Genomic DNA, 18,227 nt, shown 5'->3' with positions numbered 1-18,227 from the left:
CTTTATTTTAAAATAGGGGTCTAATAGTAATATTGTCATAAAATAATTCCATTCCATTCCTTCCATGTTACTCCCAAACAAGATTACTTACATTCCATTTATTTTAATTCATTTATTTTAAAACATCCAATCAAGGTTAATTAATTCCATTTAATTATTTTCCATTAATTTCCCTTACTTAAATATATTCCGTTCCATTCCTTTATGATCATTCCATTCTATTACATTCTCTTCTCTCATAAACTCCCAAACAGAGCCTAAGATGCCAATCCATCATTTGTGGTCTCCTATGCTTCACGATGTAAACAGTCACTATTTGTTATTCTGTGTTTTCCGTTTAGTGGTATCAAAAAAAAAAAAAAAAAAACATAACATACTGTCTTCTAAGAAAAAGAAAATTGATTTAATAAATTAGAATTTAGTTGTTGGAAAATGGCCTTTATATTTATTTTATATTTTTTTCTAAAGCAAATTTGATTAAAAAGAGAAAAAGGGCACCGTTGTTTATTTCTCTCGCTTAAAAGCCAGAAGACAGGAGCTAGGAGGTGGCCTATATATTTGTGTAATATCTACATCAAAATCAAAATTAAATCAAACACACATTAATAGGTAAAAACACACGGGAGCGCACACACACACACAGAGACACGAAACGCGCGCTTATCGCTAGGGTTTTCACTCTTTCAGGTTCAGTGGGGAAGAAGAAAAATTAAAGCAGAGCATTAACACTAAATTTTTCACTCTCGGGAAATAAAAACCGTAAGTTTTTCCCGCCAATTCTTCCGTCCATTGCCTCCATTATAGTGTTTCGGTGCTCTTCTGCGCTAGCATTGTTCTTAGGTTGCCAAAGGCGCTGTTTGTTTCTCGTCAAAATCTTAATCGGGCTGTTCATTTCATTTTGCTAGACTTTACAAATTTTTTTTGTGTGGAGAATTTACGATTGGTTTGAAGGCTTCGATTTAATTTACGTGGACTATTTTTTGCTAGGTTTACTGGATGTTTATATTTTGTAATTTTTCGATTGGTTTCTGCGATTCAAAAATTTATAGCAAAAGTTGTTTCCTAAACTTAAGGAGTTCGAAGCATGGTTTGCGTTATAATCTGTTTTAGGGGTTTATGTGTTTAATTTGTGATATTTCTGTATGAGAGTAATAAAGGAGTGTAGCATTAGTTTGCCCTGGAAATCAGGGTTTGTCTTCGTTTCAATGTAAAGAAATTCCTCAATAATTGTGGGGAATATATATATATATATTATTTATATTGTATTAATTTAGTGAATGGCACTTCAATTTGGGAGGTGGCAAATTGATTTAGAAATAATTTTTCCGTCAAATTAAATGGCCGTTGGGTGGGGGGGGGGTTGTATGATCTGATTTTGGTGCTGTAGTTGTTGTGTGTCCCCATTGTGATTGTTTTAATGTTTAAGCAATAATGTGTAATGTGTATTGTTTATATCACACTCAGATTCATATAATACTTGCATTCACATGTGATTTATGATTTGTTTTTACATATTGGGTTCAGTTCCCACTAGGAGTTACCCTTGAATTACTTGATACACGGTTATGGCGAATGAGGTTGTGTATCCATGATTTACTCCCCAGGGGGTGGGTCCAAAGGGCCCTGCCTTGGTGAAGGTTTCACGTCATAAAAAAAAAGAGTTAGTGTCTATTTGGTATAGTTTTATTTATTTATTATTATTATTATTTAGCTTATGTTTTTAGGGCCCCTCATTTTTTCTAGGTACAACAATACATTTGTGACTTATTTTTTTCAAAGTAAAATCACCTAAAGAAAATAAGCTATACCAAATGAATTCTTATGCTTGCATGAATAAGATTATATGTTCCGTGTTTAGAGTATTTTAATGCCTTTGGTTTAGTAGTTTTAGCTTTTGTGCTGCTTGTGCAAGTGGATTTTTGTATTGAACTTTAGTGTATTTTAATAAAAAGAATTTATTGCTGTTTCTCAGGTCTTTTTATTACCCTTCTTCGAAAGAGGTTTGATAGAGAGCATGGTGGAAGCAGATGGAGTCGAGAACCTTGAATTTGAATGGGGTAAAAAGAGAGGAGTTGGTGGGAAAAAGAAAGATGTCCAATTTTATGAAACGTTTACATATGATGGTGTGGAGTATTCTCTCTATGATTCTGTTTACCTTTACAAGGAAGGTGAACCTGACCCTTATGTTGGGAAAATTATAAAAATATGGGAGAATTCAGACAAGACAAAGAAAGTGAAGATTCTTTGGTTCTTTCGCCCTTGCGAGATTCAGAATTTTCTTGGGAATGAAGACAGTGCTGAGAATGAATTATTTTTGGCCTCTGGTGAAGGTGTAGGCCTTGCAAATGTTAATCCTTTGGTAATTGAACTTAGGATAAAATAGTTTAGCATTTTCCCCTCTTTTTCCTGTATATCCACCCTCTATTGCATTTAGCACTTTGATCTTGTAACTGGTTCTTCTGCTTATAATGTTAGAGATGGAATCAGTTTCCAGGTGGTACAGATTCTAATATACTGTTATTTTAGAAAAGATTGGTGTGTATATTGTTTGAAATTCTTCTTTAATACTATTGCTCTTCGGTAGCATAACTTATTAATGCTCTTATTATACGTCTTTGCAAAAGTTGATTTGTGGATTTTCAAACATGTTGCCACAATTGAACTACTAATTGCTTTAAACAAACTTCAACATCTTCTTTATTTTTAATTATTTGAATTCTGAATGTGTATTTAATTCTTTGACATGGGGTAAGCTTTTTTTATGAAATAGTTTAAAAAAAAAAAAAATTTTGTAAGTATGAAATAGTTTTTTTTAAGTGCCTTTGGAGTTGAGAAGTACTTTTCAGCTCAATTGAATCAGCTATTAATCATATAATATGATTAATCAGGAAGCAATTTCTGGAAAATGCAATGTTGTCTGTACTTCAAAGGATAGTAGAAATCCACAACCTTCAGATGAAGAACTTCAAGCAGCTGACTTTATATTTTGCCGTGCCTTTGACGTTGGGAATCATAGAATTCTGGGTAAGATAGAGGAAAAAGTTGCCGGGATTGAAGGTATAACTTTTCTTTTCCTGTTTGTATGTTTGGTTTAAAAAAAAAAAATTTATAATAAATCCTTGGAAGTCCCAATGGTGTAATTTCAAATTAGTTGTTTATTGTTCTAATTTGTCTTATGTGTTCATTGGTTTGTAATTGTTGCAGTTAAATTTATCTTTAACAGAATAGATCTTCAGAAGACCAATGTTGTTTTGAAACTTGATTCAGATAAGAAAGGAGCTAGTGGAAATGCTATAGCAAGTTATGAAACAGGGGTTCCTTCCCAGAAAACTCCAACTATAGGGCACACAAATCTAAAGACTACTGGAATTTCTATTGATAATTTAGTGAAAGACAATGCTGGTTCTAACTCTTCATTAGTTAAACAGAAATCTTCACTTAGAGAGAAGCCTACTTCTACTGTAGGTGTAGAATCTGATGAAATGGCTAAAAGTAATGATAGAATGGAGAATGATTTCAATGATGGGACCAAATCTGGGCCTATTGTTAAAGAAAATACAGACTCGAAAGCTTCTCTAGTTAAACAAAAATCTTTGCTTAGAAATCAGCCTGCTTCTAGTATAGGTACAGAGTTAAAAATTTCTAAAACTAATAATAGACAGGAAAATGTTTCTAGTGACAAGACTACATTAAGGTTTGGTGAAATGGAGGATAGACCATCTAAGAGAGCAAAGTTTGATGGTTTTGTTAAAGTTGATGATAAGAACAAGAAGAGTCCTCAGATATTAAGCACTGATTTGGATGGTAATGATGCAAAGGCTTTAGCAACTGTAACTGCTTTAGAAGATAAATCTAGGCTTAAACTTGCTAAGGATACTCAAGTGGCTGAAAAAGATCCTTTCAAGAAGGTAAAGTCTGATGACAAGACAAAGTTTTCTAATGGGAAGTTGCCTAAAGCATCTCCTGGACGGGCTCTGGATGAGGACAAAAAGATTGATCACCAAATAATGGAAGTAACACGAAGACCAGATACGGTAAGTTGTATTGTTAGGATTACCACTTTCTCGCCTTTTTTTCTTTTCTTTTATGGGATCCTAACTTGAATAGATGTTATGTTCTAATTGATGAGGTATTTTTACTGTAGCAACTGTATATTGCTGTGGAGTTCTTCTACGGACACTAGAAAAGCTCATAACATTTTCACAAGTTGAAGTGTTAGCCAACCATAGGTCAAAATAAAATGAAATAAAATATTAAAAAATATATTATATTGGGACCCACCACAACTTAAAATAAAGGTTTTGTGAAGATGTTGTGAGATTTTGTTGTGCAGCTAGACTTTCTCATTACTAATTGTTTCTTTGTCATATACACACACACATATATATGTGTGTGTGTGCGTGTGCGCTTTTCTATTCGACCAAGACATACTTGCTTGTAGCCAATGACGTTTCATACCAAAATTTTAAATTTCGTATCGGTTGGTATGGCTGGTATTTTTTTTTTGTATCAGTACCAAATTCAGTACTAAGGAACCTATGTTTGTACCGGCCAAAATATAGGTTTGTATCAAAAAAATATTGATCATTTTCATTTCGGCAATATTGGGAAGTTTGTAGTTGGAACCGATACATAATATGGTGTTTTTGTAATTTTGATACAACTTAAAAAAAAAAATATCAAGACATATCCATTGTACCTATCATGGTTATAGTCTTCCTTTTTGTTCTCTCTCTCTCTCTCACACACACACACACACACACACACACACACCTCCATTGGTATCAATCGATGACTTGAAGCAAAGAGGATATCAAATGCTAGGGGCCAAGCTACTCTTCACCTCAATCTTTTGGAGTTGGGCTTGTTAAGGTGTTAGGGGTCATGATCAATTGGTAATGTGTGCCCACTCATTGATATTCTTGGAGAGTTTGAGATTTCTTTTTCTTAAGCCAAAGAGTACAATAAGTTGAGAGCCATGGAAATGAAAGGGTATTTGAGGGTGAGATGTGATATTCCATATGGTATTGGATTGGATTGTATAAGTATGTTGCTGGGTGTGTGTGCTAAGTCCACATTAGATAAGTAATAAATTAATATGAGCTATAAGCAATTATGAGGAGTCCCAATTGTGACTAGTCATTTTGGGAGCGAACACTTTTCTTGAGTCATGACAAATGGTATTAGAGCCAAACCAGTAACTTTGTCTGGCTTGTGGAGCCTGTAGCATAATATGTGTTCTGAATAGGATGTAAGAGATATTAGTGGGGGAGATAAACATCTTTGATTGTGTGGATTGGATGAATGTGTGTTACGCATGTATGTGCTGAATTCTACATTATACATGTATTATGTCAATCTGGGCTTTAAGAGGAGTTGCAATTGTGACTGTACTAACTATCCTTTTGGGGTATAATACAGATGTGTCTAGCATTTTTCTTAGGACATGATATTAGAATGGTTTGCAGTGAAGTGTCAGATAAAGGGAAAATGGAGTATGGAAAGTTGTGGATGGAATGGTGGTGAACTGTGGGCTGTTGGATTAAGGAGAGTCCATGTGGTAGTTATTCCACCTGTCATACTAAGCAAAAGCTGTCATATTAGCTTTATTGTTGCTTTTTTGTGGCTCAATGTGAATTGTGCAGTACCACCGTACTAGTCTACCCTACTGCAAGCAAACTTTCAGAAAATCATTTCCGATCATAAACTGTCCGTTGTAAACTTTAGACCAAACTGATGTTAATGTCACTACAAGAGATTTATTAGCAGCTTTAGACATCTTGATAGTTGGATTATGTAAAATGTTGCAACATGAAAATATGAGTCATTGTAGCTGAGAAAGTTCACATATATTTGATCATGAATTTCTAGGTAAAAATATTTTTACGTCCTTTACATCTATTGGAATTTGATTTGTATTTAAAAATATACAATTGTTTTTTTGATAGGTAAGAAAGAAAATATAATTGAAAAAGGAATAGCAGGAAAAATACATGGTTTCACGATAGTGAACAAAGAGTATTATAAATGTACAAATTATTCGAAACAGTCTGCTAGAATATATCAGTATTGAAATAGTATGTTCACATAGGCAAACTGGAACAGATTTTACAATTTTGCTCCAGCGAAATATTATATATGTTAGGTTTGGTTGTAGACTTACTTTGTTGTTGGCACCATTGGCTTGGGAAATATAATTCCAATATTTGGAATTTGGTACTAGGCTGTTTGATGTGGACTATTTGGACTGAATGTAATTGACATTCTTTTGAGGATATCGAGAAATCAATGGCCCAGTTGTTAGATTTGTGCCAACGGACTCTATTCGATTAGTCTCAGTGTTGGGGTCTTTTGGATTATTCTACTATTATTGATTTTCTTTTGTCTCTTAGAATAGGATTTTGATTCCTTTATTTCTTTTTGTTGCTATGTTGTTCTTTGTTCACTACCGTGAACTCTGTATCTTTTATTCTTTTCTATTAATAATATTACTTTCTTACCTATTAAAAAAAGAAAGAAAAAAATATTATATATGTCATTTGCTAGTCAAAGGATGTGTTTATGGACGCCCTTTAGTGCTTTCTTTGTTGTTCTCTATGTGAAGGTCCTATTCAAGATGAGATTTAGTTCTTACAGTTTCTCATTTTCTGCATGTTGACAGGATAGAAGCAGATGGTTTAAGGGACTTGTAAGTTTTTCTTTTTCCCTCCAATTGCATGTTCTCGAATTTCATTTACTTATTAGAAGTAATAAAAAATGACTTATCAATTAGGAAAGTAACATGGAGAATGACTTCAGAAAGAATAGAATGGAGGAAAGGAATATATGTGGCTGACCCTAACTAATCAATTGAGGATCCATAGCCAACTTCAAAATTTGGGATTAAGACTTGTTGTTATTAGTTTTGATCATTGCTCATGAACCCATGAGTTCATGTTTTTTGTTGACATTTTGGTTTCATTATCATAATTTTATTTCCTTGTCTCTCTCTGACAGGAGCAGAGAAACAAGAATTATTAGCATTGGAATCTGAAATACAATTTTTTTTACAAGTAAATCTGCCATAATACATTGATGGCATATATGAATATAAAGTGGGACAGTTTAAACTAATCTATGGAATACCTTTTGTATCTTCAGCCCTGGGAAGACAGAATGAAAACTGCTAATGAGCAAGGAACACTGGTTCTTCTTCAAAATTTGGATCCAACTTATACTTCAGCAGAAGTGGAGGTATTACTCATTCTGGAGCTTTGGTTATTTATTTATTTATAGTCTATATGTTCCTGCTGGATTTAATTTTGATATCTGTGCTTGGTTTTATAACCCCTATACAAAAGTCTACCTTTTAATGCAGTTTACTTTCAAAACTTTCCCATTTATACAATGGCTAGGAGGAGAATAGGTGAGAAATGTAGAGAAATTGAACATACTTAAAACAAAGAAAAGATAAAAATGGGATGGGGATAAATTATAGATAAAAAAGAAAATTTTGTTGAGATTAGAAGAATAGGGGATTATAATTTTGTTAATAAAAATTGTTTTAAGAGAAGAGATAATTAACATAGTTAGGGCATACCCCCCTCAAGTAGGGCTGGAAGAATCTGTAGAGCAAATTTTTTGGAGGAAATGGATAAATTGATTTAAGGGTTACCAAATGGTTAAATTTTTTTTATTAAAGGAGACCTAAATGTCATGTTGGAAAAGATATTGGGGATTTGAAAGAGTTCACGGAGGCTAAGGTATTAAGGAATGACTTAGGAGGTGTTATTATAGACTTTGGCATTTGATCTAATATTGATGAATACTTGCTTCAAGAAAGTGACACACACTTAATTACCCTCAACAGTTGGATTTAAAAAAAATATATATATCAAAAGTGGGACAAATGTTAATCGAATAGGTGTCATCTTTACTCGAGAATTCTATAGTAAATGTTGTAAAGATTGGAAGGTGATATTGAGGGAGAACGTAGCCACTCAATATAGGTTGGTGGTACTAGATATTTTTGTTATTATTATTATTATTGGCTGAAGTGGAAACTGTTAGGGTACAACTTACATCTTGGGTTCGATCCCCACTAGGAGTTCCCTAGATTACTTGATTAACGATTCCGGCAGGTGGGGTTGTGCATTTGTGGTTTACTCCCCAAGGGTTGAAAGGGCCCTGCCTTGGTGAAGTTCCATGCATCAAAAAAATAATAATGAAAAAAGGTTTTGGTTCAAGTGGAAAGGGAAGGGGACATTCAAATTAGTGACCTTTGCTTCATGAGTTGTAGTCCCTTACCGATTGTATTGCCTCTTGGGGTTTATCTATTTGTACTAAAAGATGGGGAAAAAAAATTATAGAGGAATCCAATAAATAGGTGGTGGGAGGAAGGCACGTTAGACCCAAATGAAGAAGTTGAATGAAATGATAATGCTAAAGAATACTTGGAGAATATTAAGGTTGTGTACTATCAACTAAGGAGACTTAATGGTGGAATGAGGAGGTCCAAGAAGTGGTTAGATTAAAGAGAGAGAGTTGGTTTAGGGGCTGGATCTAAGGCTTACGATGAAATTATATAGCAAGTTGGGGATGGAAGATGGAGAAAAGAATATTTACAAACTTTCTTAGATAAAGAGAAATGAAAGCAAAAGACTTTATTTGTGTCTAGTATCTTATGGTTTAAGATTAAAAGGGTGCTAGTGAAGGAAGAGGAGAGAAAAGAGAGATGGGAGTGTTAGTTTTGATCAAAAGGGTGTTAGTGAAGGATGATGAGACTAAAGAGAGGTGGGAGTGTTAATTTTGATAAATATATTTAATAGAAGCCATACAAGACACTGAAGTATGCTACTAATCAAAAAAAAAAAAAAAAAAAAAATATATATATATATATATATATATATATAAAAGATATTGAAGTATCTTGAGTAATTAAGAAGTACGGATATGACAAAACCTCTGGCATTCCTTGTTTGTCACGTGTTGGACACAGACATGTTGGAGAGACAATTGCTTGTGTCCTTGGTGTGTTGAGTGGATTTATTATTGTATATTTATTTTTTTAAATTGTGGACACGGTCTCAACATGGTGACACAATCTTCTCTCTCCATCTCTTTGCCACTCAATTGACCATTCGACACTCTCCCCACCTAGATGGGTGTTTAGGTTAGTTGCCATTCAAGCTTGTTTACAATTTAAAATATTAGGCAAAAAAAAATGTTGCTATTGTGTGAAGCTTATGTGAAAAATGGTTGTTTATGGTGGTGAAGGATGGAATTTTGGGAGAGACTGATTGAATATAGGTTAAGAAATAGAGTACTAGTATTGGATAATCAGTTTTCTTACTAAAGTAGACCTTAGAAATCTCCATATGGCTTTTATTGACCTATGGAAAGTGTATGTTAGGGAATTTAGAGAGTTTATGTGGTGAGTTGTAGAAAAGTAAGGAGTTCCTCTAAAGTATATTAAGGTTATAAGGATATGTATTAGTAAATATTAAAGTCACTAAGGAGGATTTTGAGGGATACTCTGCTGTTCCAACGCTTTTTGTGGTCTCTAGGCATTGGGGTTCAAACCCCACTATCCCTTCCTTCCTAATTTACCTAAAAAAATACTAATGTTATTACTAAGATATGTATGATGTAGCAATATCTACTATGAGAGCAAGTGAAAGTATCACGATTTTCCTATCACAATAGGTTTGCATCAAGGAGGAGCTTTAAGTCCATATCTTTTTGCGTTGGTTACGAATGGGGGTTGCAAGATTGATTTTGGATGAAGTCTCTTGGTGTATACTTTTTGCAGACTATATAGTTTTAGTGAATGAAATTAAACATGTAATCAATGTCACATTGGAAATTTGGAGGGATATTTTAGAATATAAAGGCTACATTAAGTGGGAGTAAAACAAAGCACATGGAGTTTTATGTTTGGCAAAAGTAGAAACAAAGATGAAAGGATTGTAACTTGATGGTCAAGAGATACCAAGGTGGCTTTCGATATCTTGAATTGATAATTCATAAGGGCATAGAGATGTACACAATGTGAATCATAGGATAAGAGCATGGTGGATTAAGTGAAAAAGCACACAAGGAGCATTATGTGAGTGTAGAGTACCTACTAAATCAGAGGGAGAGTTATATAAGGCTGCTATTAGACTTGTTATGCTCTATAGTACATAATGATGCGGTAATAAGAAGCTACATGTTTACAAAATGAGTGTAGTTGAAATAAGAATGTTGAGATGGATAGGTAGAAATATAGGGAAAGATAAGATACAGAATAAATACATTTGTTTAAAGATAGGTCTAGCTCCATTTGATGAAATGAGGAGAATTAATGGGTATGGTTGGTCACGAGTAGAGGAGGGCAACCAATTTATTAGTGAGAGAGTGATCTGAGGGAACAAAAAGAGGTAGAGGAAGACCTAAAATAGCATTTGTAGAAGTAAAAAATGATTTGTCAATGACGGAGGTGACAGAGAGTATGATGTTAGATATGATAGAATGGAGAGACGAACACTTGTAGCCCATTCCAATTAGTCTTAAGGATTAATAGCTGACCTTAAAATTACTTGTAGTTGTAGTTATTTTCTAAGGAAAATATTACTATGTTTTTACTTGTTCAATCTTTTTAGTTACGGTGGCCACTTCACAGTTCATGCATTGCTGTTTATGTCGGTTTTTTGTTTTGTGAAGTTTTTCTCCTTTTCCCACCTCCATTTTGAGGATGTATTATCCAATCTCATTAAACATTAAATTATTTACTAGGATATTGTTTGGCATGGCTTCAAGGAAAGTTGCACAGCAAAGATGATTCAGCAGACTTCAATTTCTAGCCCTCACTCTGGTATGAAGACAGGCACCTTTACCTTAACTATATTGTGAACCAACTGGGTTGTTTTTTCTTTTTCCTCTTTGGAACAAAGACTGGATGATGTCTTGGAAAGTCATCAGTTAATGATATGTTTTGTTCTTAAATACAGAGCACAGCTGAAATGATATTTTCAGTATTGCTTTTACCTCAATTATGACACGGTAGTTTGTTGTTGTAGGTCAAGCTTTAGTTATATTTAAAACAAGAGAAGCAGCAGAGATAGCTGTTAGAAAGTTAGATGAGGGCTGTCTATTATTATCAAATGGGAGGTATGTCTGCAACTCCAATTAACCAGCTTTGCCTTATATTGATTAATTGGTGTCAACAGGAGGAATCCTGCTTTGTCTTTTTTTTTTTTTTTTTTGACAAGTAAGAATGATATATATACGAATGACTACTCTATGCATGAAAAACATAGAGCAGACCCAGAAAAAGCAAGGAGAAAAAACAGAGAGAAAACAAAAAAGAGAACCAGACAGCATATTAGTTTCAAAAGAGAAAGAGAGCTAAGAAAAGAAGGGAGAGAATCACTAGTCGTGAGTCCCCATGCCTGAGATCAATCAAAGAGAGTCCCACTAAAAGAAGTAAGCATCTGATCACCGGAACTATCCAAATCCTCAAAAGTCCGCCGATTCTGTTCCTCCCAAATACACCATAGGATGCACAACGGAATTAAGTTCCAAATTTGAGACGAATGCAATTCCACCAGCCAAAAAGCAAATCTGGGATCGATCCAGGTATAACTCAAGACAAACCAAAAGTTATTAAGGAAAAGCTCCACAACTGATGAGCCATCTCACATTGAAGAAGTAAGTGGTCTACCGTCTCTCCACAATGACGACACATAATGCACCAGTCTACAAAATCCGAACTCCTCAATCTCAAGTTATCACCTATTAGGATCTTATTCCAAGCTACACACCAAACAAAAAAGAAACCTGTCTAGGTGCCTTTACTCTCCATATACCTTCCAAGGAAAGACAATTGAGGGGGAATCCCGTAGTTTGTTATAATACGACCGGATGTCAAACTCTCCATTAGCTTTCAACTTCCATCTCATCCTGTCTCCAACAACCAGTGGAGGAGTATTAGCTCCCAATATCCGAAGAAAATGCAGCTCTTCATCCATCTCCCAATCAATAAGTTCTCGACTAAAACGAACATTTCAAATCCTTCTATCCTCCGCCCCTGCCTTGACAAAGAAGCTTCTACATATGCCTCCTTATCAATGGCAATACCATACAACCTTGGGAAAGCCAATTGGAAAGGTTGATCCCATACCACCCATCCTGCCCAACCCAACAACAAACTAACAATTTTTGCTAAAATCCTCCCATCCCATACAAATGTCTCTCCACAAACCACACCCATGAACTCCCCTACCTAGCTTTGAGGTCCAACCACACCCCCCACCCCCAAACATTCTTCCCCATATTTTGAAACTACCACCCTCCTCCATAACCGATCCTCTTCCTTCCCAAACCGCCACAACCATTTCCCCAATAAAGCCTTATTGAAAGTAGTAAGTTTTCTTATCCCCAAGCCACTGTAAGCTATAGGCGCACAACCAGATGAATCTTGCTATCATCCCATAGAAAATCCCTTTGCAACTTTTCAATTTTATTAGCCACATAAGTAGGAATTGTGAAAAGAGATAGAAAATAGGTAGGAAGACTAGATAATGTACACTTGAGTAACATTAGTCGACCCCCTTTGGACAAATACATCTTCCACTTGGCTAATTTTTGCTCAATTTTTTCCAAGATGGGATTCCAAATTGAAGGGGAGTTGTGTGAAGCCCCTAACGGCATGCCAAGATAAGACATAGGCAAAGTTCCAACTCTACAGCCCAAAATATTAGCCAGGGGCCCAGGACATGCACATCATCAACCTTCCCTATTGGAACCATTTCACACTTGTGCACATTGATCTTCAAACCTGTTACCGCCTGAAAACAGAGTAGCAACAACCGGATATGAAGAATTTGCTCCACATGTGCATCACAAAATAGGATAGTATCGTCTGCAAACAATAGATGTGAAGCACTTTCCCCACCCTCCCTCTTACCCTCAACTTTAAAACCACGAATCAAGCCAGCTCCCTCCACTCTTCTCAACATCTTACTGAACACCTCCATCAAAATGAAAAACAACATAGGAGATAGCGGATCCCCTTGTCTTAAGTCTCTTGAACTACCAAAAAAATCAGCTGGAGACCCATTAATCAAAACTGAGAACTGAACCATGGATATACAAGTACGGATCCACTTATACCACTTTACTCCAAAACCCATTCTATTCAACAAATCCAGCAAAGCCTCCCAATTCACATGATTATAGGCCTTCTCAATATCAAGTTTACAAATTACTCTAGGAACTCTACTCTTCCCTCAGCTATCCACACACTCATTCGCAATAAGAACCGAGTCAAGGATTTGTCTCCCACCCACAAAGCTATTCTGAGTCTTAGAGATCAACTGATCTAAAACCACTCTCAAACGATTTGCCAAAACCTTAGCCAAGATTTTAAACACTCCCCACCAAGCTAATAGGCTGGAAATCTCTAATATTAGAGACGTCATTCTTTTTAGGAATTAAAGCAATGAAGGTAGCATTAAGGAATTTTTCAAACCTACAACGTTGAAAAAACTCTTCAAAGACCGCCAAGATGTCTTTCTCCACTACTCTCCAACAATGATGATAAAACGCCATAGTAAACCCACCCGGACCTAGAGCTTTGTCCCCCTCCAAGTCACTTATGACTTGTAGTATCTCCTCTCTCTCAAACTTCCGTTCAAGCCAAACCCTCTCCATATCTCCAATACGATCAAACTCCAAACCCTCCACAAAAGGCCTCCACCCCTGAGACTCCTTGTACAATTTTTATAAAACTGGACAACCTGATTAGTTAAAATTTCTCCTATGACCTTTCACCTTGATGAGAACCTGATTAATACTTCAGAAGCCCCAGGACCAACTTTATGCGCCCGTACCTCAAAAAATTACAATCTCCTCTATGGCCACCAGATTGCGTGATGCCAACTTTCTGGTGGTAGTTGCTCTAGTCTTTTTCTTGTTAACCTCATCTAATCTTGTGATGAATGTACTTATTGACCAACTAATCTTTATCATTGTGGCATGGCTTCTTTCTTTGTTGCCCCCATCTGGAGGCTGCTTTCCTGTATTTTTGTATTCTTTGGCTACTTCCTGCCCTCTCTGCATGATTTTTTTTTTTAATATAATTATTCTTACTTATCAAAAAAAGTAATTAGCTCAGCCACCTAGGTTCTGGCACCTGTGTGACATGCTGAAAATCCTAGCAGTGGGATAGGCTTTCAAAACCAGTTGGTTGAACCTTTTCCTCCTTGAGCTGTCTGCTCATTTGGGCTCAGGACATATAGCTTATAGTCAATATCTTCTTCAGCTAAGCTAAGGTGTAAACGGGAAATTCTTTCAACTCACTATGTGGCGGTTAAATGGACCATCCACGTTGCCGGTTGGAAGAGATTCCTCCGAACCATTTTAGAGGAAAACCTTGTTCTTCCAACGTGCCCATATGTCCACATCTGTATTCTATCTCAGTAGCTTGTTTCTAGTCTACTCTGTTTACATTTCTGCTCTACCTAGCCATCTTATTTTTTTGTCTTATTTATTATTATTATTTTAAAAAATAAATAAGAAATTATATTAAAAGAGTGCGACAGGGTGCACCACGTTGCTACATGGGAAATATACAAAGAGTGACCCAAAATTATTAACACCTAAAGTCTAGCAGCTCTACAAAATCCAACAGATTGGAGAAAGAAAAAATGGGGGCAGCTCCTGCAAATGGATGGAACCTTATCCTTGTTTAAAAGAAGGGAAAATCACAAAGACCTCCTTGAGGCTTGGCAAAATTACACCAGGCACCTCCTCGTTTTGCTTTAAACACAAACCTCTTTCGCTGTTAACACTGTTTAACTTGTATGCAAGTTGTCAAACCCTTTACTCACAATCTATTCCGCTTCCTTCTCCGCCTTCTTTAGTTTCTTTAACAAATTATAAACAAACATCCAACATATTCTCTGTTTCTGATCATACTTATAATGTTTATGCCCTGCACAAGACATTCCCTATTCAACATGACATGCATTGCATCAAGGAAATGAAAGCAAAAATCAAAACAAAAGCTCAAGCATGCCCATGGATAGCAAAGGATATATTGCCCAAAATTCAACCAAAACCCAAATCTCTTAACAGTTAAGGCCCACTTTTTAGATCCATGACAAAAAACACCATTGACATCACATAGCACACATTGCAACATAAAATTTAAAAAAATAAAAATCAACAGAACTTCAAAGCATGCTCACAGGTTGAGAGAGAAAGTCAAAGGAATTTTCAATCTTCCACTCATCCCATTCATTGTTTGATGAGAACGACGCTGGAAGGGCTCTTGGAGGAGAAGGCCATCTGGATGAAGGATTTGGGGGACCGAATATATCTTTGCTTTGCTCTTTCTGGGATCCATTAGGCTCACAGTGCTATGGTTACTGGAGAGAGGACTGCTTTGGTGAAGAGAAAATCAAGTGAGAAAGATAGAAAGAGAGGAAAATCAAATGAAAAAATCAACTTCAACCATTGGCTATGGGATCTCAAGGGCTGGTTCAGTCAGATAATAAAAGAGCAAGACAAAGAATAAGAAAAATTACGGCCCCGTTTGGTATAGTAGTTTCACAACATGTTTTCAGTTTTTAAACAACATTATATGCATATTCACACACTTTTTCACTCACGTATTTCCAAAAAATACAAATAACGTTACTAGAACAACATTACCAAACGACCCCTACATTTTTATTAACTAGTTTGGTTACTTAACACAATGACGTTATTTTCCAAGGGTGACCAATGTTATACAACTTACATTTTAAGATTGTTTTGTGTCTAAAGCAAAACAATGGGAATACTTGTGTAATTTTGCTAAAACTCAAGGTAATTTTCCCTTGAAAGAATGTGTAGCCTGTAAGCTATATCTTTCAATTCATCTGAAAAAAGAGAGGAAAAATCGTTGACCTTTTTGTTCATGTCCATTGATTATTAAAGTTTAGATGACACTGGACTGTTCATCCGATGTTAATCATGTGTCCTGGATTTGTAAAATAATATTATACAAATAACAGACATGCTTTCTTAAATTCTGCGGCATCATGTCTCTTATTGTTACCAATGTTTACTGTGTAATGTATCTTTGTATTTGAAGTTCGCTTCTCATGCATCTAAAATGTTTAATCATTGATTTCTTTCCCTAACCCCCTATTAATAACTTGCAGGCCTCTTGTTGGAAGTAAAACTACTTGCTACCCAGAAAAGAAGCCATCTTTTTTTGGCCATCTTGTTATTGATAAACTTAAACATCAAATGCAACGGGAAATGGTGCAATTATTAACTCTCTCTCTCTCTCTCTCTCTCTCTCTCTCACACACACACACACACACACACACACACACACACACAACACACACACACAAAACGCCAAACCCCATGTTCATGAGCATGCAAAACTTTGACTAAGGTTGTATTTTTCTGTCTGTTCCCCCTTATTTATTTGATTTTGGGGTGGTTTTATTTCTCAGAAAGAAGCTGTATCTACTTCACATTGTTCTCAGCCTAATACAATTGAATATGAGATGGCCATGGAATGGTGCTTATTGCAAGAAAGATCAGATTTTGCATGGAAAAAGTTGTATGAGGTCTTGAACTGAATATTTCTCCAATTTTACTAATGTATTAATTTTGCCTTTGCTAATATTCTATTATATTTCCTTTGTTGTTCTTTAACTGGGTATCTTGTATTTCTTCAGCAACAAGGGGAGGCGTTGAGAAAACTTCATTCCAGCCTCAAGTTCAAATGAAAATACTAGTTGCTTTGGGCGCTTCCTCTTTTTGGTAAATACTTCCAACACAACATGATATTTCTTCAAAACATCTTGTAAATTTCTGGAATTGATCCATGCTCAAATTTTTTGGCTCTTGTCATTCTGTACAGTACCTCTTATCTTTGTTCATGCATTCTGAACTTCCTCATCCTGAAGCACCCTGAAACAATGGATTTTGTGTTCATGCGTTTATCAGAAGTCATCAAATTAGAGGGTTCCTACCTTCTGATTAGTATATATGGGTAATTACTTCCGTTTTTTTTCCTTCATCCAACTGTGATCTCTTTTATGTTGCTTGTTTGATTTTACATAGTTATGCCCTTAGACAAGTTGGAGGCATGCATGTCATTGGTATCATAGTCCTTGGCTATCGGTGAACTTGCCTTTATTTGTGTCTGCCTACATTGTTTCCCCCACTGCTATACTGGAGCACTGAAAATTGACTGGGAATTGTTTCTAAGGTCTTTGTCCGTCATAGGAGGAACACATCTCTTCTGTATCCTTACTGTTTCAAAGTTATGGTCATAATCTAAATTAGCAAAAAGATGGTCATATTTTAGCAATTTGCCGTATTTCAACATGATAATAATTCTTAAAACATCAAACTGTTCTGTTTTTTTTTTTTTTTGGCAGGAAGATGGAATACATGGGCAGAGGTCCTTATTGGGAATCAGGCAAATTTTGAGCATATGTGAATATTTTTTGAGGATCAGCTTTTGGGTGTTGGGAATTGGAGTTCAAGTATCAGTTTCATGGTAACTATTGGGCAAACAGTATGATCCTCTTCGATTGATTTGAAATGTGGAGGGGGAATACCATTTTCAACGAGGATTCAATTTTTCACAAAACTAAAGGGTTATACGGTGCCATGCCATTGAAATTCTCATTCCATCAAAAAAAGAATGAGATTTGGATTTAAATCATGTGCTATCACTTATACTTTTAGATTCATGAAAATTGAACTTTTTACCATGAAATTATCTCACACCATGTCATAAGCAAATGGAGAGGATCGTAGTGGTTGCACACTTACCACACTATGTGCATCATCATGGATAGTGTAAATTTATCATATATAGTGAAATATATATAGTTTAAATTTAATTATGTATGTGTGTGCGCGTTACCTGTTAAGCAATCAGGGTGGATTTGTTTATTGCATTGTTCTAATTGCACTTTAATATGCTACCTACTCCTTTTGATGAGAAATTATTAGGTCTATTGAAATTAATTTTAAAGTAGTCTTCCTAACCAATGAAACGATGTAAACTTATGCAAATGTATGAGTCAGCTTCCTAATCAGTACAAAAAATAAATAAAAAATGACAAATCACCAGGTAAGATCACATTTGCATAAGTGGCACTATGGTAGCATTTTATTAGTAGGGAGGACCACGTTAACAATTTTCCGATGGGACTAATAATTTCTCCATTTTGTCATTATTTGAC

At 35.4% G+C, this 18,227-nt stretch overlaps 1 protein-coding gene across 5 annotated transcripts; it reads left to right on the top strand.

Moving 5' to 3' along the window:
• Nucleotides 1-530: 530 nt before the first annotated feature.
• LOC142613640 (protein ANTI-SILENCING 1) lies at nucleotides 531-17,885 on the top strand. Of its 5 annotated transcripts, none has more exons than XR_012840296.1 (13): nucleotides 532-759; nucleotides 1,973-2,359; nucleotides 2,889-3,057; nucleotides 3,205-4,034; nucleotides 6,662-6,688; nucleotides 7,141-7,233; nucleotides 10,756-10,834; nucleotides 11,040-11,130; nucleotides 16,173-16,275; nucleotides 16,476-16,585; nucleotides 16,704-16,788; nucleotides 16,889-17,020; nucleotides 17,412-17,885. XR_012840296.1 is itself a non-coding variant. In XM_075786078.1 (12 exons), exons 2-11 carry the CDS (start codon nucleotides 2,015-2,017, stop codon nucleotides 16,752-16,754), a joined length of 1,905 nt encoding a protein of 634 aa, XP_075642193.1. In that variant the 5' UTR covers nucleotides 534-759; nucleotides 1,973-2,014; the 3' UTR covers nucleotides 16,755-16,788; nucleotides 17,412-17,885. The 5 variants fall into 5 exon arrangements, 1 of the variants encoding a protein (XP_075642193.1); XR_012840295.1 differs by having other exon boundaries at nucleotides 535-759; nucleotides 16,476-16,592; nucleotides 17,416-17,885; XR_012840294.1 differs by having other exon boundaries at nucleotides 535-759; nucleotides 16,476-16,592.
• The last annotated feature ends 342 nt before the right edge of the window (nucleotides 17,886-18,227 follow it).

Source organism: Castanea sativa, chromosome 10 (genome assembly GCF_040712315.1).
Source record: "Castanea sativa cultivar Marrone di Chiusa Pesio chromosome 10, ASM4071231v1".
Taxonomy (NCBI): domain Eukaryota; kingdom Viridiplantae; phylum Streptophyta; class Magnoliopsida; order Fagales; family Fagaceae; genus Castanea; species Castanea sativa.
Note: the sequence above shows the minus strand (reverse complement) of the source record. Positions and strands in the feature narration are given on the sequence as shown.